Source organism: Hyposmocoma kahamanoa, unplaced genomic scaffold, assembly GCF_003589595.1.
Source record: "Hyposmocoma kahamanoa isolate Upper Pololo Valley unplaced genomic scaffold, ASM358959v1 116, whole genome shotgun sequence".
NCBI classification, from domain to species: domain Eukaryota; kingdom Metazoa; phylum Arthropoda; class Insecta; order Lepidoptera; family Cosmopterigidae; genus Hyposmocoma; species Hyposmocoma kahamanoa.
In genome coordinates, this window is record NW_020653391.1 from 4,010,243 (window position 1) to 4,034,272 (window position 24,030).

Here is a 24,030-nt window from a genome sequence, read left to right on the forward strand (position 1 = left end):
GGTGAAATTACAGGCACATGGGACTTGTCAAGTTATGCCTCGGGCGTTGTTTGCAATTTAAATCTCTGAATGGCACTGCAACTGTTATGGACAGGCGTGTAGCTTACCAGGAAGCGCTCTTGTTCGTCACGTCAATATGAAGTATATTAAAAAAAATACGCTAGTTACGACAAAGAAGACACACGGTTCCCAGTAGCATGCGCAAGCAGATCTTGGGGCGTCTCTCTATGGCGATGGAGTTAACCGCTGGGTTTTAGAGGGTATACGGGACTACCGCCCGGGAGTCCCTCATAAGGCATAGACAGAGACAAAAAATGGAGGACACACGGTCCAGCAGCTTGATTTTGATTGCCTCCCTCGATCGGAAACTGCGTCTTTTCCGAGTCGAGGAGCATAATCGCGATTCACAACTGACACTAACTTTTAACATTTCTAATTAGAACAATAGTTGATTCAACATACAAATTAGAAAGATATAGTAGGAATCAGGTTCATCTTCTCGCTCGGAAACCCATCTGATTTCGAGACTGCCCGGTCGGATCAATTCAGATTAGAATCAAAATCAGGAATCAGATCCTCAACATATAACAGAGACACGTGCTCAGAAATAAGACGTATTTACAGATAGAGTAATAAAGAAAATGCATTTTACAGGAATTTTCGTATCTTGGCACCAGCTAACATCATAAAAGTAATACGATTGCGATACCTTATCGCGTGTTATCAGATCGTATGCGATAGTTTAGATATAGTTCACTTTTGTAGGTATTAACGTACAAAATAGGTACGTAGGAAATTAAATTGATACAGAAAAACGACTTTTATCGAACGCTGAGAAAACACGATTTGTATTTTTCGTTTGACCAAATTGGATTTTGCATCGTGTGATAACTGGTAAATGATATTTTTTTTTGTACGATACCAAGTGACCCTCTATTTTCACGTAACGTTTTAACAAACTTCAAGAAAAATGGTGGAGGTTCTCAATTCTCCTGTATTTTTTTGAACGTGTGTTAGTCTATACTCCTATATTTGTGAACCAAATTAAGTTAATCCTTTGTTTTATTGGAAAGAGGGTACCTCAGTATTGGTCCCATTTAAATTTAAAGAAAATACTCCACCTCTAATGGTGACAAACCACGGGATGTATCCGGTTTCGCGCACTTTCCGGCAACCGATTTCTATAAAACTTGGCAAATAGATGTAATTCCGCGAACTTTTGAGGTCGGTTTTATTAGTACTCTATACTGAGATTTTTCTCCAATCAAGAGTTACCTTTACAGCTACCAGCTGCTGACAATAGGTGTCGCTTTATTGATTGCAATATGTATTTTATTGGAATATCATGATGCTTTTAGTATCATGATATTCAGATATTTTAACCTATGAATCGGTTTTTACTTAAACGCAAATTCAAGACAAGACACCAAAGAACATTTACTTTTTGGATCGTTGGCCGAATAGAATATATAAACATTAAGCATAGAATAACAGATTTTTTCGAGATCTGTGCCCTTGTACTTAAAATTGTTTAGTTTAAATAACATCTAGTAGCACTAGAGCTCCTTGTGAATAAGTTCGTCCAGGAAAGTTCCTTACCTGTTCCGATTTTGAAGGTTAAGGGTGCTGGTGAAATTACAGGTACATGGGACTTGTCAACTTATGTCTCAGGGTGACCGGCGCAGTGGCAGTGTCCGTCAGATCTTTGCGATAGTATTTTGCAACTATCACATCCCTAGGTATCATGAAAATAATAGGGCTAGACAAGCAGACAGACTAAAAATAATATTAATAGAAGGTCTTTAACCAATGTGTCTTAACGCTTACTAACCTTTTGACCGTCACTGACAAAAACAAGTTTCGTTCATGCCTATTTTTTGAATTTTCCTTACCTTAATTCAATTTTCCTAAGTCAAAGAACAACATAACTGAACATAAAATGCTACTATAAATCCTTACTAACTAGAGTATACAAATAGCACAAGGAATATCTTAATATTTACTTATTAATTTCAATAGAAAATTAAAGGGTTTCATTGAAGCTTTAAGGCGTCATGGGCGTATCAGCCTAGTTAATGTACCACGGCGATCAAAGGGCTAAGCAAAATATGCACAAAATTAAGGTGACTTAAAGAGGATGGATCGGGTACCAAACGTCGAAATAGACGAGAAGATGGACGATGGACCAAAGCAGTCACAGATGGCAAAGGGGAGCATAAAAGCCAGTGAGCAGTCCACCAGCCCGATGATCTGAGGATATCGTTAGATTTGCGGGATCGCGCTGGGTGCGGATGGCGCAGGATCATAAAAGTTGAAGCAACAAAGAAGAGGCCTACACGCAGCAATGGGTTAATGTTGGCTGACCATGATGATGATGCGGAATAGAAATAACAATTATCTCGTTTCAAACCGGGAAATTCCCTGTACTATGAGTGCTCGAAGGCAGTGTTAACATTTTGGACCATCAAGGTCATTTTATACAATATACTTTGCTATATTGATAATAAAAAACGGTGCAACTAATTAATGCAAGCTTTATTTTGGCACACACATTTACACTGTTATAAGGATCGTACGAGAGAGAGAGAATGTGCGAGGGGTGCAGTCTACAGAGTAATTTGGATACACTACATACTTCATCGTCGACTGTGGTGTTCCTAATGGAACATTAGAAACTATCACAATTTCCAATGACATATTACACGAAGAAAAAATACCATCCAAGTTTACAAGCTGTGAGATTATACACAAGGCATTGTGTTTTGACGTGTACATACCAACACTGTAACACGTTGTTGCGACAACAAGGCGATACGGGGAGCTCCGACAACAAACAAGCGGTTCGGGGAACGATGCGACCGAATAGACTTTAGAATAGTTGTGTAGAAACTTATAATGACGTGCTGGACACACACGATTCGCTGGTCTGCTGGGGTGCATGAATGGAACCTCCTCGCACGTTGTATCATTCCTTTCCTGCAGGTATATCTAACGCAACCTGAGCAACTATCGGCGAGTACCTTACACCGATTGGCAAACCGTTTCACCACGATGATAAGCATTGTAGTGTATGCCATCGATACGATAAAAGACTGGTCTGTTAGAAAATGTTCTTTACTATCCGCACCATAGTGAAGGCACTACGTTGCTCCAACACAGTTCACGTAGCACTTGCTGGTTGCTCCCTTGTGCCCAAATACCCGTACGAGCGGTCATATACGGTGACTTTTAGCAGCGATGCAAAAGCGATGCAGTCGCCTTTACACACGCGCGCGATTTTTAGCAGCGATGCAAGCGCGCAACTGCATCCATACAAACGTGCGATTGCAACGCTACACTTGAGATATAAAGGCGATTGCATCGATGCAATCGCCTGCATCGCGGGCTCGTTTCGATGCAATCGCGCATTTGTATCGATGCAATCGCGTGTTTCATTTTCACTGGGTGAGGCTCCATTAATTAAATTTCGTTCGTAGAATCTTTAAACGTATCTCTTGAAAGGTTATAATTTTGCAGATATGGTGTTACACACCACGTGTGCGGTATTTTTCTTATGTAGGTTCATCATCATCATGTAGTACCTCTCCACTACTGGAGGCTGGCCGTCAGCTTGGAGAACTCTTCCCTGTCCTGAACCAAGCGAAAGAAATGTTCTACGCTGGCAATATTCGTCCATTCCCGGATGTTGCGCAACCACGACTTCTTCCTTCTTCCAGTACGTGGTTTACCCTCGAGCTTGCCCATCATTATAAGTTGGAGAAGTCGATACTTTTCATGCCGTAGAACGTGTCCAAGATACGCAACTTTCCTTTTCTTGACGGTCTGCAAGAGTTCTTGGTCCTTCCCAACGCGCTGAAGAACTGTCACATTGGAAACTATCTGGGTCCAGCTAATGCGTAGCATTCTACGGTAGCACCACATCTCGACAGCCTCAAGACGCCTCTGGGTGTCGGCTTTTAGAGTCCAAGCCTCGCTACTGTACAACACAACAGGCCAGACGTAGCAGTGAAGCAACCTCATTCGGAGCTTTATTGATAGTTTGCGGCTGCACAAAACCTTCTCCATCCTCTTCAATGTTGCTCGAGCAATTACTATTCGGGTTCGAATCTCCTGTTCGCACTCCCATTCTTCATTCAGCCAAGCTCCAAGGTATTTGTACATCCGCACTCGCTCAAGATTTTATGTAGGTTGTATGTTTTTTATGTAGGATACAGAGTAAATAATTATTTACTGCAATGACTGTCAGAGATTTCAATTATTGTCGACATTCTGATAAAATTGCTCAATAGCTATTGTTGAGTATAGAGGGCTGGATGAAACTTTTTTTCTAATTAGAATTGAAACCGATAGAACTTGAAAAATAAGACGGGTTATTTGTTGGATGCAAGGCACAAAGGAAGACATTGTTGACAGAAGCTTTAAGTTTACAGTTTGGCACATGTTTTCGTACATACGTAGTTTAAAAATCTAACAAAATTGAATACAAATTTATTTGTTCTAATATATAAATTACAAATAAATAACAAAATAAACAGCTATTTAACAACTATGTAGCTACCTATAAGCGCATTTATAATAACACAACCCTGTCCATTTAATTACTGACACCAAGTACACAGTGATGACAACGTCAACATAGGCTGTTTGCATTTACGGCTTATCAATCCTTATCAGAGATGTTATAGCATCTAAATTCAAAGTAGAATGCAGGCTGTGACGTATTGGCTGAAAATATACGGGCAACGGGCCCCGTGTCACCGCATCTGCTAGTAATGGTAAACAACTTAGTTGAAAGAGGGCTTGTGACAAAATTCAAAACTTTAACAAAATAAAAAATCTACTTTTCTCTACGGTAACTTAGTAACTTAGCCACCTAGGAAAAATAAAAATAGTGACAGATCGCCATTTTTTTACTGATCGTGGCAGTATAATACATAATGACTTATTTTTAATGTCACATGCGCCCTTTCAACCCACGGCGGCATTGCTGATGTAGGGCTTTTATTGAAACAATTATTAAAATCGTTATGCTTCCTTATGTTGGATACTTGTATTAAAGAACTGTGATTTAAGACAAGTCCATCTCCCGCTTGTTCGGCGTGTAAATTGCTTCGCTCGGAGTATAGGGTTGTCACATTATTTATTTTAGTTGTATCTACAGGTTGTAAACATAATTTAAAAACAAAAGGGTTTTCACCACAGTATTCTCGTGTTATATTTAAATAACCTTTATTAAATGTTGTACTTACGTGTTGATATTTTTATACCAGTGTCGCGGATTGTTATCTCGATTACGAAATAGAAATGAAATCCTTAACAATTCTGAATTTGTTGCGCTCTTGTTGAAACAACCACAAATACAACAATAAACACGTCTAACTGTTTAATATCATTTTTTTAAACATCGAGTGATCACTTCATTGAATGACGCGTGCTACAACCCGCGCTATGCAACGCGAGCACACCGCAAGGTTATGCGAATGTGTGCGTCCGTACACAGCTAGCGTCGGGCATGCACACATACAAGCCACGCTGCTACGTTTGTACGGAGATACCATACTTGATTTATTATAATAATTATGGTAGTAGATTCGGGCGTGATGTAACTCCTTGTGAAAGAATTCATCCAGAGAAGTACTGCCACCTTACCTATTTCTGCCGCCAAGCAGTAATGTCAGCATTACTGAGTTCCGGTTTTGAAGCGGTGCTGGTGAAATTGCAGGCACATGGGACTTATCAACTTAGGTCTCAAGGTGACGGGCACAGTCACAGTGCCCCTCAGACCTCAGATCGATTCAAAGCTCTGGGTGGCACTGCAACTGTTATGGACACGCGTGTAGCTTACCATTAGGCGCACGTAAAAAATAACCATAGATTATTTCGTTGGCTTAGTGCAAGAAGTCATTAATTGCCATATAATATATATGGCAAATCACGACTTCTTGCAATAAGCCGAAAATTTGTATATTTATTATACAAAATAAAAATAAATACAAATACAGGTGCGAGCAGGAGAAGCGAAAAGAACGTAGCAAGTGAAGGTCTGTAGCCTCTGTCTACCCCAGTGTTAGCAGAGACTAGGAAACGTCATTGGTTTTTTCCGCGAAATACCTTTAGAAATAAGGACTTTAGTGACCTTAATAAATCTGCGATTGATTATGCCGCGAAAGACTGCTGTCCATTTGCGGAATTCCCTTAGTCCCTTTCTCCGACACCCCAGGGCCAACATGGTATTTTTATTTGTATTGGTATGGCATGGTATTTTTGAAATACGACAACTGTATGACTTTCAATGACAATCATTCAAAATCATCAACCATTATGAAAAGATCTCTCCATACTACTTACGCTAACGCATCTTGGGATCTTTAAGCATTTGCCAAATTGTTTCAACGGAAGTTCATCAAGCCCAGTGTAACAAAATCTCTATATTTCCCAATATATTATAGCGGTAAAGGTCCTTCTAATAATAGTCGCTCCGTTATCATCTACTTTAAAAAGAACTCAGAAATACATAACAAAGTACAATGACCAAGGCTCATCTTATAATTGACGTTACGTATAGGTTATTAACGGTAAGCCGAGCTGGTCATTTTGACAAATCGTTATTGATACTCCGTGATATATCGTGACGAGATTGGCATCCACACTAGCTAGTTACTCGTTAACAGAGATGTTGAGAATTACTGGACGTGCCACGCAAATTGCTTTCCATATTATGCAGTGAATCTGGCATGAGTGTGTTATATAACCAGGTTCAATTAGATATTTTTTATTATCACGCAGCAAGTACAAAATATAATTACATGTATAATCGAACATACAGCTTTGTAGATATGGGAGACTCCCCCTCTCTGTAATAGTACTGGCAGTAAACACAAATACTGTTATTTGATACAAAATTAAATAGGATAAAAACTTACTGTTTATCGAGTTCTTAGGTTTTCGCGATTGTTACACATAGGAATGAAACTATTTTTCCGGATTTAACTTAACTTACTGTTTAATTTAACTTACTGTTTACCTAGAGTCATAAAATAAAGGATAGTTGATGTACGAATAACCTAAAAATTTAGATGTGTTTTTACGTTTTATATCTAGTAATATAAAAAAGTTACGGCAATTTAAAATCATTGTTAAGTGCTGTGTTTATTATATTTGCAGGGCATTAAATAAAGGAAATAGTATACTAAATATGCTTAATATAGAAGGAAAGGAAAAAAATAAAAATTGTCTGCCGTTAACACTAAACGCAAGGCGATGATAGAGGCAGGGCAACGCGCCCAGGAGGCAGGAACCGCTTCAGATAGCAAGCTTATTCTATGACGGAAGTTGCTACCCATCTTCCGGTTACCGGACTTTGGATTTGACTTTCTGTGTCAACTTTCTTATTGCTAAAATCCGTGCAAATACGTTACCTACCATCAATTAGTAGGCATCATTTAAATTATTTTCAAAGGCCACCGCGTTGTTTAAATTAAAGCATCAGTTAATTAAGTATTCATACTTTGTTTTTACATTTTTTCATCATCCGAAAATGCGACATCCAGGAATTATGTACATCTTTGTATTTTATTATAGCAAGCTTACTGGTCGCTCAGCTTTCTAATTTGACTAGTCTTGTGATTAGGTTACTGTTTGAGTGCGTATGCGCATAGATCTATCTGTGAAACGTGCGCAGTTTTGGGATTGGTTCATTTAATTGTCTTTACATCCGGGTAATAATTATAATAAACATTTAATGTTGAAAATATGATTGTAACAGTAAAGGGTCTAAATGTCTTTTCATTTCGTTTAATGTCTACGTCCCGAGTGGATTTAAAGTGTAGTCCGCCACTATGACCCAATAAAACAACAAAAAAATTATGCACAGTTCTGCCATGCTTGTCATTACTAACGCATTTTTCCATTTAGATAACTTTCGGAATAATGGTACTTAAAGTGTTTTTTCTTTGAAAAATGTCAATAACGCTGATTTACGGTAGTTATGGTAAGGAGGGCAAAGTTACGGTTTTGCCACGACATTGCTATGTCATAATAAAATATTTAAAAAAAAATACGCACAAAGAAGTAGCAATTCCAAAAAAAAATTTCATTTCTTGCAAAAATACCAAAGTGCGACAAAACTTTTTTTTACCTGTCACCGTTATTAACAGCAGAAAGCCACTGGACATTGGTCTCCCCCCAAGATTGTCTCAACGACCGCTCTCGCACTGCTCGCGTCTAGCGGTTTGGATTGTATTGTACTGTAACTTTACTACATCAAAAAGGTCAAACCACAAGAATAACTCTTTGAAATTCAACGTCATGTTCATCCCCCCCATTGGCTACTCACTTAGCGAATTTCTATCGAATCAGTTGATAGCTTACATCAATTACACGACTGTAATTATGTTACGAACTGTTTTGTAATACTGTTACTCAGTGTGTTTACTGTCTAACTCTGTAATATTATATTCGTCTGTTGCATAGAGTAGTTAACCAATTAAATATTACCTGCAATAAAAAAGACTTTATCATTTATTTATTTATTTATTGAAACTGCAAGTGGTGGCAAGTCGCTACAGGTGTATGCAGCAAAAATTTAGAGTTAACCAATTAAATACAAAAAAAATTATATTATAATTAAAAATGAAAAATTACAGCAATAATTAATTGTAAATGATGTAAGGATCAAAACAATTGCCTGCGCATGCGAATGAGCTGCTTAGTGTTTTTTTTATAAGAAAGATGTCTATGCCAATGTCACTGCTCACAGTCAAGTCATTGTATTACTGCATGAGTGTGTTCAAGGGGGCATACCTTCAGAGATTAGTTCGGCTATTAGAAAAAACAAACGTTTTGGCATTGGGAAACCTAGGCACTCTCTACAAGGAACGTTTAACTTGTTGTAATCATTTGCAAAAGCAAACTATAAAAAACATGAATAAAAAAAATTCTTTATATAATATTTTGTTTTCAATTGTTACACCAAGCTTTTCTTAAGTTCGCCACAATTTGTACGTTATTGTAGCAATACATTTTTAATAAAAGTCTTCCTTGGGCGGGAATTTTCCAGAAATAAATATAAAAATAATATTTGGTTGTAAGCTGCAATATTTCAGGTTAATGATAACTGTTTTAATAATCGATAATAAACTTACTTAATTGGAAAAGTAACAAAAACTCTTTTCATATAAAATAAAATTTAGTGACATAAGACACCAAATGTCAGGTGCCATGAGCGTTTTGTTTTAAATTTTTTGTTATAATCCAAAAATTTACTTTCCGAATTTCCTCACTTTTTTATAGAGGGTGCGATGATCTTCAATTTCAAATTAATTACTAACACGCTATAACATTTCACTGCTAAGCAAGTGCCTTACCCAGAAAAGGAGCCATTGCCACGCTCGTCATTCTTGGCATGCTTACCTATTGCAGTGAAGCCGCAAATAGTTCTACACGTGTGTTGTATTATATAAAAATTAATCGACGTAATCGACGACGAGAAGCATTAATTCTCGAATAAATTAACACTGGACAAAATTTCCAGATTTTCCCAGTAGTTTAACTAAGACTTGAACTTCCAATCATGTGGAAGTCAAAGTAATTCTGAAGATGCTTACATAACTTAAAACAAAACTGTTTTACTCGTTAGTCATTTGTAATTTGTCTTTGTAATTTATTTTTACTACAACAGTGTGGTATTGTGACGGAATGTCTCATTGCTTACTGCATGTTGGTAATGAACTTTAGACTTGATATAACTGCAAGAAATATTGGGGAACATGCTCAGTAAAAACGGCCATATAATAAAAGCCGTGTATTAAAAAAAAAACATTTACGTAATAGACAAGTATTATCTGCTTATTTTATGGCACCAAGTGGCGGGAAGGGTGAGACGTGCGCCTGGTGGTAAGCGCCTGTCCATATCAGTTGCAGTGTCACTCAAAACTTTAAAACGCAAGAATCTGAGGGGCACTGCTACAGTACTGCTTCATTTTCACCAGCACCCTTACACTTCAAAACCGGAACGCAGTAATGGTCACATTACTGCTTGGCAGCAGAAATAGTTAAGGTGGCAGTATTTCCTGGACGAACTCTTTCACAACTCTACTGCTACTTACTTCAAATTATTTTTTGTTACTTTTATCAATAATAAATAAAGCCTCTGAATAAACAAACTACTCTACACGCAAAAGCTTTTCGGTAGTGATAGTGGTCACCGCTCGCAATGTTGGTACACTCTCGACATGGTACCAACAATAAAATAAAGCAACCGCTTTGCTATTGGCCACAGCATCGACTTTGATTTATAACCTTTCGATATTTGAATTGGAATTCGAATTTCTGTTGTTAGTAGTTGCGATTTTGTCGATTTACTAAAAAAGTTTACGAATCGAAGTCAACCAGTGTTGTGTACGAAAATTAATGTTGCCAATTTATAAAATTAAAAAAACTCTTACAAGGAACGTAAGTTGTTTATATGTTTAAAAAATTTATTGAGATACTTGAATGAGAGAACTTTATACTAATCTAAGTTGATGTACTTTGTGTAGGTACTTCGTGTTTTGATGAGTGATGGGCAATTTGACAAAGCGCAATGTACGGAAAGTGACAGTATCTACACGAATCATTATTTCCACTACACTTTTATTTCTCTACTGTTACATTTCACTGTCTACAGGTATCTTTGATAATCTCTCAGTAGCGCTTTCCTTTTCTTTTTTTTATAGAAAATTTAAAGCAAATTCCAACTGCACAAGTACAATAGACATTGATAAATTACAAAATTACAATAAATGCACATTGATGGATTTATTCCGATACTGTGAAAATAATATTTTTAAAACGTATTTGAAATTAAGGCTCCCTGTCAAACTACAGATTTCTCTGGAATCTGAAACCGTTGACGATATGAGTACATTGGCACGAGTCAACTTAATAATGGTAGTAGTTAGTAGTTATCTGGAATATCATCAAAAGGTTTTGCGCTATAAAACAAGAATTCCTTCGTAGTTTTCCCGTAAAGTTACAATACTAAACTTACTCAGGTTACTGGGTATAATAAAATAGTTTGCGGCAGACTAAACTAAGAGCAAGTAAAAATAATATCGTTTAGTTTAATACGCGGTCGTGCCGCCTACTGGCCATAACTCGCTGCGACAAAACAAAAAACAAATTTGCAAACGTATAAAGAAATTGAAAGGTACCGGCGACCGATGCTATCGCAAAATTATTTCCAATTTCACCGTTTTGCGTCTCCGTTCGGAAAGGTTCCTTTTTTGAATTATTTTTTTAAATTTTATTTCGAGCGATGGCCGTCGCGCGGGCCCACTCCCATAAATTATAGTTCGGTAGCTCTCTTAAAGGAGGTTTTATATTTTTTATTTTTGTTTAGGCCCTTGAAGAATTTATGTCCCAGTCTTACTTAGTAGCGACGGTCAGCCGACCTGTCTCCTGGCGAAATGTTTTCTGCTTGCACTGCAGCAAATACAGCGAATGTCTGGAGGGTAATATTTAAGTCTATGTTTTTCTTGGAGTTAACGTGTGATGGCTGTTTTAAAGCTGCCTAGACCGATTAAGGCGTGTCTTTGTTAAGTTTTATAGGACATAGATGACAAGGTTAAACAGTAAAGGCGTTGAAAAGTATATCTCAATTGGAATTTTAATGTTTCTGACTTGTTTTAAGACTCTGTAACTAACCACAATATTTTAAAAAAGGATTACAAATACTCATTTTGGTTGCCTAATATAATAGGTAGGTACCTACTTATATCCACGTACGTTATTTTAAATGAAATCTTATATTAGCTGGTATTCGTCGTTTCGTTTATTGAATATAGAATAATCGAACCGTCTAACAGTAATTAGTTTGCGCAAAAAGTGATGTCACTATTACAATTCATGATATACGCCGAATGATTTTGAATTACGAATTACGTTTAAATATGGAATGTCATGCGTGATTAGTGTGGTGACAAATTTAATTGTGGTGGCGTTTTTGTTTCTACCCAAAAATTGTTATGTCGATAATTCATTTATGTTATTCACAAAAGGTGCGTTCAGTAACGAATATTTATAAGTAGAGAAAATATTCATGGCTTACAACACATCAAATAAACATTTGTATAAAAAAGTAAAGTAGAAAACAAAACAAAAATTAGTACGTATGTATAAAATTAAAAACTTGACGTAAAAATAAAAAAGTATATGAACATCCGATTCAAACTAGATCTAGTGTGGTGACTGATGCTACCGTCTTTACTTGTTGTCTTACCGTATTTACCGTCGCGTCTTCGTACTTACTCAACAACGTAAGTGATGGTCCTAACCGAAATAAATAAACATTTCAGTACTTATACAATTATATATTAAAACTAGTACGTGTGTGTGTACAATGAGTAAGCTGGCAAGTGGACAAGTATAGTCCATAAGATAAGATGGGTAAGTTTATTAACGGTTAAGTAAGTTTACGCAAACAATACGTTGAAATAAAATTAAGTAACTATTTTAATAAATTAATTAAATTTACGCAATTCTATATTTTTGGACATGGTGTCGACCAAAACTTAATAAGTTAAGTTTTTCTTTACATATTTTATAACATCATCAGCTACAAATAAACTCAAAACAGTAATTTTCTTTTACTTGTATTAATTTTAGCAACTATGATCTCAAACATTTCTCGCTAATCAACAAAACAAACCCGAATAACCTTTCAAATCTTTAACGGCAGACAAAACGGATTCCTTATGCTGGCAATTGGAATAGTTTTCAGTTTTTTATCTCGTTTTTAGTTCGGCAGGCATCCTAACGGTACACTGCCAGAGACATAACTTTAGGACGGACTGGCCATTTTTTTTACGTTATTTTTCTGTTGACCTCAGTCGCCTTCGATATTCGAATCTAACTTTTTAATCGTTTGTTATTCATGTCTGCTTTAAAAATATGTATTCCAAATATAATTTTTTCTATACAAAGCCCACATATAGACTGAGACATAAAGCTATACAATCTTGCCTAAGTGGCTCAGAGTTAGCTAAATTTGATGCTGAGCACAGACTCGGTGGCGCCATGACTAAGCGAGAATTTTGACATTGATTTCTTCCGCATACCATAATCGAAAACAAAACAGGGACGCACCCAAATTGTTACTCAATCATTTCTCCACGAATAAAGACGATATCTTTAATAAATTTGATTAGAATTGCGAAATAGAAAACAATGTAGAATTACTTTGTTAATTAGCTATGTTAAAGAGATTCTAAATGAACTATTATCGCCACAGGGAGATTACGATAAAAAGTCATACTGGCAACTCTAATTGCGTTCAACGCCGGCCGAAATTAAAAAGAAAAGTCGCAGAGCAAGAATCCCGCCTATTTTTAAAAATGGAACCCGACGATGATTCGCCTAATTAATAAACCAATCACGTACAGTCGAGACGCGGTGTCGAGGCGCGGCGGACGTGCGGGCGCGGGGGATGAAATGTACGTTCGGAAATTCGAATACTTATATTTTTTCTGCACCATAGGAACTTTGCTTGTAATTGGCTTGACGAGAAACGACAGTAAAATTTAGAACCAAATTAATTATTAATGAATTGCGCGGTTTACGACTTGCTTGGCGAGTTATAGGCAATACAAAATACTAATAAATTCATCATTAAAAGATACCTACGCGCTCCAGATTCTTATCTACTCCTCAAACTATTCAGTCAGTATGTAACAGCACAAAAAGTAACCCGACACAGTTAATCATTTTAAATCAACTTAAGAAGTATAAAAATTAAACTCCGATCAAATTCTCAGAAAGATGTTATGAGAACACCACGGATTATATGACACAGCAGTATGTTTTCCTTTTTGATTGAATGGACATGAATGAAGCTCACACATTATTATTAACAAAAGAGGTGGTTCAATATGGACACCGAAAAATTATGTTAAAAAATTGTGAGCTTTGAAGGTTCTAGAAAAAATATCATTTATCAAATAAATGCATTCCTTGTTGTGTCCTTGCGCAGCGTGACTGCAAAAACTAGTTGAATAATAAATGTGGCGGTTGGCAACACTGAGAGCCGAGGAAGCCCGAAGCGACGCGAAGAAGAGCGAAGATTAGCGAGCGCGCGCTTTTTGCTTGCATCAATCGATGCGCCGAGCATTCGCACGATGAATAATTCAAAAATTGACATGAAATGGCGTATGGCTCTTTTTTTAAAATGAAAGGTGCCCGATTGAGGACTGTAACCGCCTGACGAATTCATTGGGCAACGGCTTTTTACGTTCTATAATTGCTGATTACTGGAAACCTTATGAACAAAACAAACCTAATGCACTCTCATAATGTCAATTAGCCCCATTACAGAACCCATTCAACTAAGAAAACCGTATAATACGTGTACTAGTAGTAGGTACACCACAAAACGACATCCCCATATCCAAGCGATAATAAGATTTTTTTTCTAAATAATTATATAACAAATCCGTCCTTACAAGCCACGAGTTTATACGTTGTCAGCTATAAACATAGATTTACTGTCAAACCGCAAATAAACTTTTGCCTTGAGAGATTTGAAAATATCAGTTGTGTTATTCATTTGATGATTAATGTCATATTGGCAACATCGCCACGTCATTTAATTTTACACATTGGTAGTTGGATTTAGCGAATGTTACCAACATTAGTATACACAACACACCCTGGCTAAATAAAGCACCCATAACTGACTTGACATAATAGTTTTGAATATGTAGATTTTATAAACAACTACACAAATATTTTAATATTTGGCAACTCGGCATTATAAATTTTCATTTATTTACTCGTTTAATTGATTTTTTTAATAACAAACGAAGTAATTGTTCCATTTTCAAAATGTAATTCACATAACATCGTTATTCAATGTTTCATTGCGAATGCGAATCTGTGATGAATTGTATTGATATTCCAAATTCAATTTTAATTGAATATCACTGAATTTATTCATATCAAATATTGTTTTCAAAGAGAAAATTCCATATGGCATATTTAGTACGAGTAGACAGAGAAGTTTCTCATCAACACTATCCGTTTCCGCTTTCTTTGTTCACCCGAAAAACCGGTAATTAATTCGTACAAAGTTGCTAATGAAACTTCTTAATTTCCAAGTAAAAGCAATCTCGTCGTTTTCATTCTGGAAGCGATACGGAATGCCTCACGGTTTGGGCAAATGTCTTCATCCGCCACACGGTGATAAGTTATGTTTATGATGCCTTTTTACGTACTTGATAACTGGCTGGTGTTAAGAAAAAATCTGTATTGTACATTGTGCACGGCTGTTAAAAGTTGAGCTTCGAAATTTAATGTTGGTTATAAAACGTTACATTTGCGGTTTTGAAATGAGAATTGGTCAATTAATGCTGAATCAAAATGTTATTTTTAGTGTTGGCAACTAGACTAATGAAAATAAATTTTACTACAATTTTAGTAATCAACATTGTATTCCTTTTAACGACGGCGTAGTCGAATAAAAGTTAAAAATAAATATCGAGTAAAAAGACATAAATAAGTCAGATATAACCACAACACTATTTTCATGAAATCTTTCGCTAAAAAAAATTTTTATGATATCAAATGACGGGACGAACAAGTCGTGCACCTGGTGGTAAGAGACACGCCGGTCCTTAGCAGTCGCAGTACCACTCAGAGTTTTATAACGTAAAGGTCTGAGTATAGTCCCATATGCCTGTAACATGTCCCCATCACCACAAACGTAGTAATGGTCACATTACTACTTGGCGGCAGAAGGAGCTCTACAGCTACCAAAACCTGTTTAAGATTCTACAAAATAATAATAAAAACACTTACTTATAAGATGTAAAAGACATGTTGTTGTCTAAACAAGGTTGATCTTCCACCGTGCCTGAGGTGGTCAGCATGAGGGTGTTCATCCGTGTCCCTAAATCGATTGATTTTAGTCACTGCACAGCACTAGTCTAAAGTCCACAGCGTCGACTTGACGCGGCGCATCCTTCACTTGTCACATCACTGGCGGTGGGTACATTTCTGAAAAACAAAACAAATTTAACTTTATTTGTATGTAGTGTTAACACAATTGGGGGTCGTGTCGAAAAGATGTCATAGTACTCTTTTTGTCATTGTAGACTATGCCCTAATTCAGCAGTGGAACGTTAATGTGTTAATAATGATTAAGTTGCAATATTTATTTTATCGAAAATCATATATTTACATATGTTTGCGAATATACCCCACTATAGTCCATTTGTTTAGGTACTTATATAAATGTAAATAATCTTGATACATATTTTTATTGAAACATATGCTTTACAAATCAATAGGTATAAAATAAGGCATGCAATTTCATATGAAGCTAAGTATTTGTATTTTGTATTTGAAGGCAAGTAAAAATCATTTTATAATTGTATAGTTCATAAAATAGACATCTCAAGATTGTTTACATTTAGTTAAGTATTTAAACAGATGGACTACAGTTTGTTGGTATTATTGATTCAAAGGTCGAACAAACACGAAGAAAAATTCTTTCGATCCGGCTGGAGTAGAACCAGCGACCTCGCCATACCGGGGCTATCGCTCTCCCATCTGAGCTACGTAACGAGTCAGACCTTATGAGTTTCTTTATGTGCTTGTTGCAAATTTTGTTTTTAGTTATTTAACGACTTTTGTCGTAGCGCCACCTATAATAAATCTAAGAAATAAAGTAAGTTACTATAAAATGTTTCGAAGTAGTGGAGTGGAATCTTATTTCTCATTCTCATATAAGTATATCTCCAAAAAAAACGTACGTTGAACAAGTTTTGCGTAGTCAAAAACGCGATTTACATATTTGTATTCTATTAAGCCGCGAAAAAATTCGAGCTCCGCGAAAAGCCAAGGAAGGAAAAAATACTTTTCAGAGACCATTGTAACAAAAAGGCACATTCTTTTAATGTGTGCTTTAAAACTTGTATTCTTCAATATTAAAATTTTTTAATTGTATTTTAATCGTATCGTTGTTACTCAGGTGTGTGAGTTTGTTAATTTTTGTGGTGTTATTATTCTTGATCATTACAATCTATTGCAGAATATCATCAAAGACTAATAAGGACTGCATAGTCCATTGTAGCTGCGTCAAAGGCCAGCTATAGACCAATTTGACATGTTTTTTTTTTTTCTTTATTTTATTCTATATTCTAATATTGATTTTTAAGCGCTAAACAACAATGGTCGTTCAAGTTTACTAAAACCGTGCTATTTTATACATTTAGAATTGTTTCATCTAAAAATATTGTTGTTTGTGAGAGAGATCACGGACCGGTGTCGGATTTCCGTGATATTTAATGTTTCTATATTCAATTGACTGGTTTTTGTTGGTAAAATAAGTGTGAAAACCGTAGTTGCGATGACACTACGTTCGATTGCATGGATACCCGTCATACTCCTGAAATTTCGTCCATATATCATTTTAGGGTCTTATTCCAGCACTCTACTCAATTCTCAAGTCAGGACTTGAGTATGATTTCAAGCACTGGAAATACGACCCTAATGGCAAGGACTTGAGTATGATTTCTAGTGCTTTAAATCATACTCAAGTCCTGACGTGAGCATTGAGTAGAGTTCTGGAATACGATCCTAAAACTTGATATTGGCAAAATTGTCCCCAAATCTGCTGGAGATAAAGTTGCCATAAGAAAAAGAAATGGTCTGGGAATGTTCTTAGCAACAGGCTAATACTACTAGGCAACGGAATTTTAAACAATTGATATCTTCTATTGTAAACTAAACAATAATTTTAAAGTTGAAGTCAACACGCTACTATTTTCGAGTCGAAAAGAAACTTGAAAACCATAGATAGAACAAAAAGCGCAAGTAAAGCCATATAAAATATAGACGAGGAAAGTCTGAAGTTATTTTCTGACATAATCGTATTTCCCAAGCTAACCACAAATATTTGACCGGCCATTATTTAATTAATAAAATATAAAGTTAAAATGACATAAATTATAAATTAAAAGGGCATCACCAGTCATAGGTACTTTCAAAATGACGAATTACATAAATTACAGTATTATAATAAGGTTTAAGAAAGTTTTTTTTATAATATCAAGTTACGGGACAAACAATATCCTGACGGTAAGCGACGTGGCTCCCTCTAAGCACAGTTACTATACCATTCAGAGCTTTAAATCGCAAAGATCTAAGAGACACTGCTACTTTGCACGTCGTCCTGAGATATAAAATTGACAAGTCCCATGCGCTTGTAGTTTCACCAGCACCTTTATCCTTCAAAACCGGAACTCAGTAATGCGTTTACTACTTGACGGCAGAAACAGGTATGGTGGCAGTAATTCCCTGGACGAATTCTTTCAGGTTTTTGTTTTCATCGAAAACTTTTAAAAGTAAATATCCCTATAACAAACGCATTATTACACATGACGGGTCTCATAAGCTGCAGAACCGACGATCGGTGGAGCAGAAAAGTGCTGGAGTGGAGACCGAGGACCGGTACCAGATGCGTCAGCCGTCAGAAGGCTAAATGAACGGTCGTCCTTTCAATAGTCAAAGTAACCAGAAAAACGTGGATGCAAATAGCCCAAGACCGGAAAGAATTGCGTGCAAATGAGGAGGTCTACACTCAGTAGTAGGTGAGTAAAGGCATAAAAAGAAGAAACGTATTAGACTACACTCTAATAACCCTTCATCCGAAGGAATCCCTTTTATAGCGGGGAATCGCTCAGGGATTGAAAGAGTGGATAACAAATTCCGAACGCAAATTATTCTAATAATTTTCTAAGTCTCATTCATCCCTTATCTAATGAGGTTTCTGAATATATTTAGATTTTTCAGCCAGATTGCATCAATCACAACTATGTAAACCATTTGAAATTGTATGAATTGTGGTCAAAATAGATAAACAACTGTTTATTCCGACTTCCTCGAGTGGAGATTTTGACGAAGATAGCAAACCGGCCGGCCGCCATATTGAATCTGATTGACAGCTGTCGATGTTGGCGGCACTGCGACGTGGCGACGCGCCTGTGCGCTAATTCGTTTAGAAAAAATATTTTGTTGGCATTACTGTTTGACGTTCGTCTTTTATAGAAAGACTTTTTTGATTAGATATCGTTGACCAGCACGAATGAGAAATCGAAATAAAAATAACAATGGCCAAATGCCGCTAAATGAAGAATCCAGAAGATGGAGATTCGAGTTTAGTACAGTATCAGACTGTAATTGTATCAATATGTTGTGCATATGCATTATTTAAAAGTCGTTATAGAGGGTTATTAACCGACTTCAAAAAAAAATCGATGACCGACGAGACCGATTTCACCGATTTGTCCGTCAATTGTGGACCGATTTTGAAAATTGTTTTTTGTTTTGTAAAATACTAACAACCCCGCCGATCTGAGTTCCTAACATCATAAACAAACTTTTGTTCCATTACTTTTTACAAAACCTAATAAATTTGTCAAAAATAAATTTTTCAAATTTTTGTTGTACTATCTTACACATTTTACATCTGTGTTTGATAGTAAGGTAGTAAGTGCAAACGTGCAAGCATCTTGCATGACAACCTCCACCCCGCTTCTGCATTTTGCATCCTATCGACAGTGTTATCACCGTTTAGAGAAGTATATTTGAATGTTACAGAATCTAGTGAATTATTAAAAGTTATGGAACAAAAATTGTTGTTTATGATTGAGTAATATGATGCTATTTGCAGTACCTATAGCAATTCTTGTTTTAAAAAGGGAGATGATAACCTAAACACTTTTCTTAAAGATGACCCGTGCGTTTCAATAACACGTATATGAGTTGTACAGCTTTACACCAGACGCAGCTTTACCCTTCAGCTACTGCAGTCTTATTAAAAGTCGCATGTAGACCATCTATAGCCTCTATTATAGTTTCGTGCATAAATAAAGCTCTAAAAGACAGCTACGTTCTATATAATGTATACATGGTACGTAGTTATATAACCATGAGTCAAAAATCAATGCATATCTTTTGAAGTGTGACAAAATAAGTATTTTTCAAAGGGAACGTGTACATTTTTCTCTATTTATTAACTAACTACATCGTAAGTCTTAACTAATTATACATTTAAATAAATTACACCTGTTTATGAAATGTCCTAATACATAAAACATATATGAACGTGTACTCTTATGTAAGTGCTATTTAAAAATATGCAAGTCATCAAAAAGTAATATTCATTATTGACAATTCTCATACAACAGTTTTGCGGAGTTTTCATTCCTTTAGAAGACGAATTTTGAAAAATGCGTTTTTGTTAAATTGGGGGCGGTGGCCTAACGGTTTGTATTGTGGGCGCTGAATAAGGTCTTGTGTTCGATTACCGGTAGGACTGATTTGAATTTAATAAATTAAATGTCAGACCAGAGACCAGATAATTGGTGTGGTGATCTGGCACATTATTATTATCATTATGTGAAAGTCCAGAGTTCGAATCTTTTCGAGGGCATGCAGTCAGTAGTGCAAAAAACAGTAGTATTTTCTTTTGATACTATGTGATGAGATTAACAAGTCGTGCGCCTGATGGTAAACGACACGCCTGTCCATAACAGTTGCAGTGCCACTCAGAACTTTAAATCGCAAAGATCTGAGGTGCACTGCCTCTGCGCTCATCATCTTGAGACATAATTGGAAAAGTCGCATGTGCCCGTAATTTCACCAGCACCCTTACTTGCCCTTCAAAACTGGAACACAGTAATGCTGACATTACTGCTTGGCGGCAGAAATAGGTAAGGTGGCAGTACGTCTCTGGACGAACTCTTACCCGACACAACACAAAATAACAGTTGCAGTGCCACTCAGAACTTTAAATCGCAAAGATCTGAGGTGCACTGCCACTGCGCCTGTCACCCTGAGATATAAGTTGACAAGTCCCATGTGCCTGTAATTTCACCAGCACCCTGCAAGTACTTCCTAGGACAAACTCTTTCACAAAGAGCTCTACTGCTACTAGAGTCTTTTCGAATCATATGCACTTTGGGTTACTACGATAAAGTAATGAAGGCAGTTTTATTAAGTCACAAATGGAAGTTACAAACAAAGTTTTATGTTTCTAAGTTCTTGTAATTTCGGCTGAGCGTTCGTGTTACTCACAGTTTTTCGTACGTCTTTAACATAGATAGATAAATGTAATCATGTGTATGTGTTTTGTATATATATAATTGTAGGGTACACATTCGTAATTTTTAGTAGTAGTAGAGTTCCTTGTGAAAGAGTTCGTCAAGGGTAGTACTGCCACCTTATCTATTTCTGCCGCCAAGCAGTAATCTCAGCATTCCTGCGTACCGGTTTTGAAGGGCAAGGGTGCTCGTGAAATTACAGGCACATGGGGCTTGTCAACTTATGTCCCAGGGCGACGGAGCAACGGGAGTGCCCCTCAGATGTTTGCAATTTAAAGTTCTGAGTGGCACTGCAACTGTTATGGACAAGCGTGTCGCTTGCCACCAGGTGCACGACTTGTCCGTCCCTTCACTTTTGTTTGTATTATCTTTTTCTTAAATGTAATTTGTGATTTTCCTGTGCATACACAATATAAATAAATAAACCTGGAAGGATGTCATTTTGCAGAAATGGCCCTGTTGTAATCGCGAACTAATCAAATTATTAAATGTAATATCTAACATTATATAACTATAACAAGTCAGTACTAACATTTAAACCAACCATTTGCTTCCTGTGTAAGTATTTAAAAGTACTTCCCTACATGTATGTTAACTAAAACACGACAGTAAAATGTTTTGGTAAGACTGTTGAGCTATAAAAAAACATCCGTGTGGGATTTAAATGTTATGCCAACCATTACTTATGTTATGCTTCGGCTGTCCATGTAGCTGGACACTATTTTACCACATGTAGATATCTAATTGTCAATGTCGATTCGTGCAAAGGCAAAGGAAACTTTATTGTGAAAGTATTTTGGATCAAACTCGTGTATATTTGGTTCTTCAAACAAATTAACGTTGCGGACACTACAAAACATCTTAATTTCGACAGGGAAGACAATAATAATGATAAAATAATAACAACTTTATTCATTTTCAACATACATAGTACCATGTTAAGGCCTTCTAGTAAGTAAAATATACTTGTGTCAGAGGACTCCGCGCTTCCATAACTAGGAATTAAGTTACATTATTTTTATACTCTAATATTAATTAAAAGATTATAAGAGACTTAAAATATTTGAAAGAATTTATGTAGAGTGTATATATTTGTGTGTTGTTTTTGATTGAGTGTGCAATAACGTAATATAGTTTAACCGCGCTTCTGTTTCTTCATAACTGATCGTTTTAGGATGGTTTCACTATTTTCTCCGAGTAAAAAATCCAATAAGACTGCAGTTCTCATTAATAATAAATTTCATTTAGTAAAAAAATCATATTGTCAAAATTATTATAACTTGTATAAAAAAACCGACCTCAAAAGTTAGTGGAATCACTTGCCTAGTTTTATTTAAAATCGGTTAACGGAAAGTGGGTGAAATCGAATAAACCAGATACACATAACTTGCCACCCTCAGAGGTGGAATAGTAATATAATCTTTTTAGGAGAGAATTTTCAAAATTTTACGAAAGAAATTAGACTTTGAACTTTTATGTTTAAAAGTCTATATCTCAGCTCTAATCCGATTTTTTCCCTTACTAATACGGTTCATTTTGCTTGTGTCGAACGGCAGGTACACTAGCTTCTAGTTCTGTTTAGTTCAGTTGATATAATAATAAAAATCATTAGCATATGTAAAGTAAGTATTATTTACTATTGAATGCAGAGGTTTTCTTGCAAAATTTCGTAGTAATTTTGTGTTTTTTCTATCGTGAAAACTTTTACGAATCGTGTTTTCACACCGTATAATAATCAGTATATCCACAATTTCACTATATATTTTTTTCCAAAGTGAACGCACTTTCACTGTTATGCGAAATCAACCAAAGCCATTTGAAGTAGTATGGACTCTTAGGGCCGTATTCTAGAACTCTACTCAATGCTCAAGTCAGGATTTGAGTACGGTTTAAAGCACTCGAAATCATACTCAAGTCCCTGCCATTAGGGTCGTGTTTCCAGCGCTTGTGTTGCCAGTGCAATCTTGACTTGAGCATTGAATAGAGTTCTAGAATACGACCCTTAAATGGGATAGTTGTACAATTTCATATTTTAAATAGGTTGTGCACATGTGCCTTTATTACACCATTGTATGATATTTTGCAAAACGAAAGCAGCGCAAATGTCATAAGCATTAATATTAAACATGATTGGTTCATGACTTTAACATCTCAGTCATCCGTGACCATGGAACTTGTAAAGGGCCCGAAACATTGGTTTGTTTAAAAAACAAATATATGTGATTTAGATTACAAAAAAACACTTTCATTTCCTATGTGTAGCAATCGCGAAAATCTAAAAACTCAATCACTTCATATTATGAAGGCACGAAAATAAAAAAAATATTACCATTTACAGATGTCTTTTTTGATGGTTTTTTTTTTCATAATACCAAATGACGGGACGAACAAGCCTTGCTCCTGGTGGTAAGCCACACGCCTATCCATAACAGTTGCAGTGCAACTTAGAACATTAAATCGCAAAGATCTTATGGGCACCACTGCGCCCGTCACCATGAGTCATTGACAAGTTTAGGACCAGACATACCTAACCTGCCTACTCTTATTAATATTTAAATATAAGCTACCAGTGACTAATAAAGATTATTTAGTAAATAAGCACGAAAATAAAAAAAAACAAATGAAATACGAGAAACAAACAGAACTGTAGAAAATTTGCGCACTAGGTCCGATTCATATTGGTTCGGAATCCGAGAAATGACAGTCCTAAATGTCACAGAGATAATTTTATCTCTAAGTGTAGAAGCGATATTCGTATTTTTTCAGTTTCGAATAGGGCTTAGTACAAAATCGACATCCAAAATGGGTCCGAGTTTTCTAGATATATATAGTCACAGATTCAAAACAAATACGGGTCAGATGCAGTGGGCAAGTACTTCCAATTATATTA

The 24,030-nt window shown here is 36.1% G+C and overlaps 1 protein-coding gene across 1 annotated transcript in view; it reads right to left on the reverse strand.

Annotated features, from left to right (window-relative positions):
* Positions 1 to 24,030, reverse strand: part of LOC113239820 (putative transcription factor SOX-15) — a 196,240-nt gene that overhangs the window by 165,827 nt on the left and 6,383 nt on the right. The window contains exon 2 of the mRNA XM_026476961.1: positions 15,832 to 16,029. Coding sequence (XP_026332746.1) covers positions 15,832 to 15,914 — 83 coding nt within the window. The 5' untranslated portion in view covers positions 15,915 to 16,029. The remainder of the gene's footprint in view (positions 1 to 15,831; positions 16,030 to 24,030) is intronic.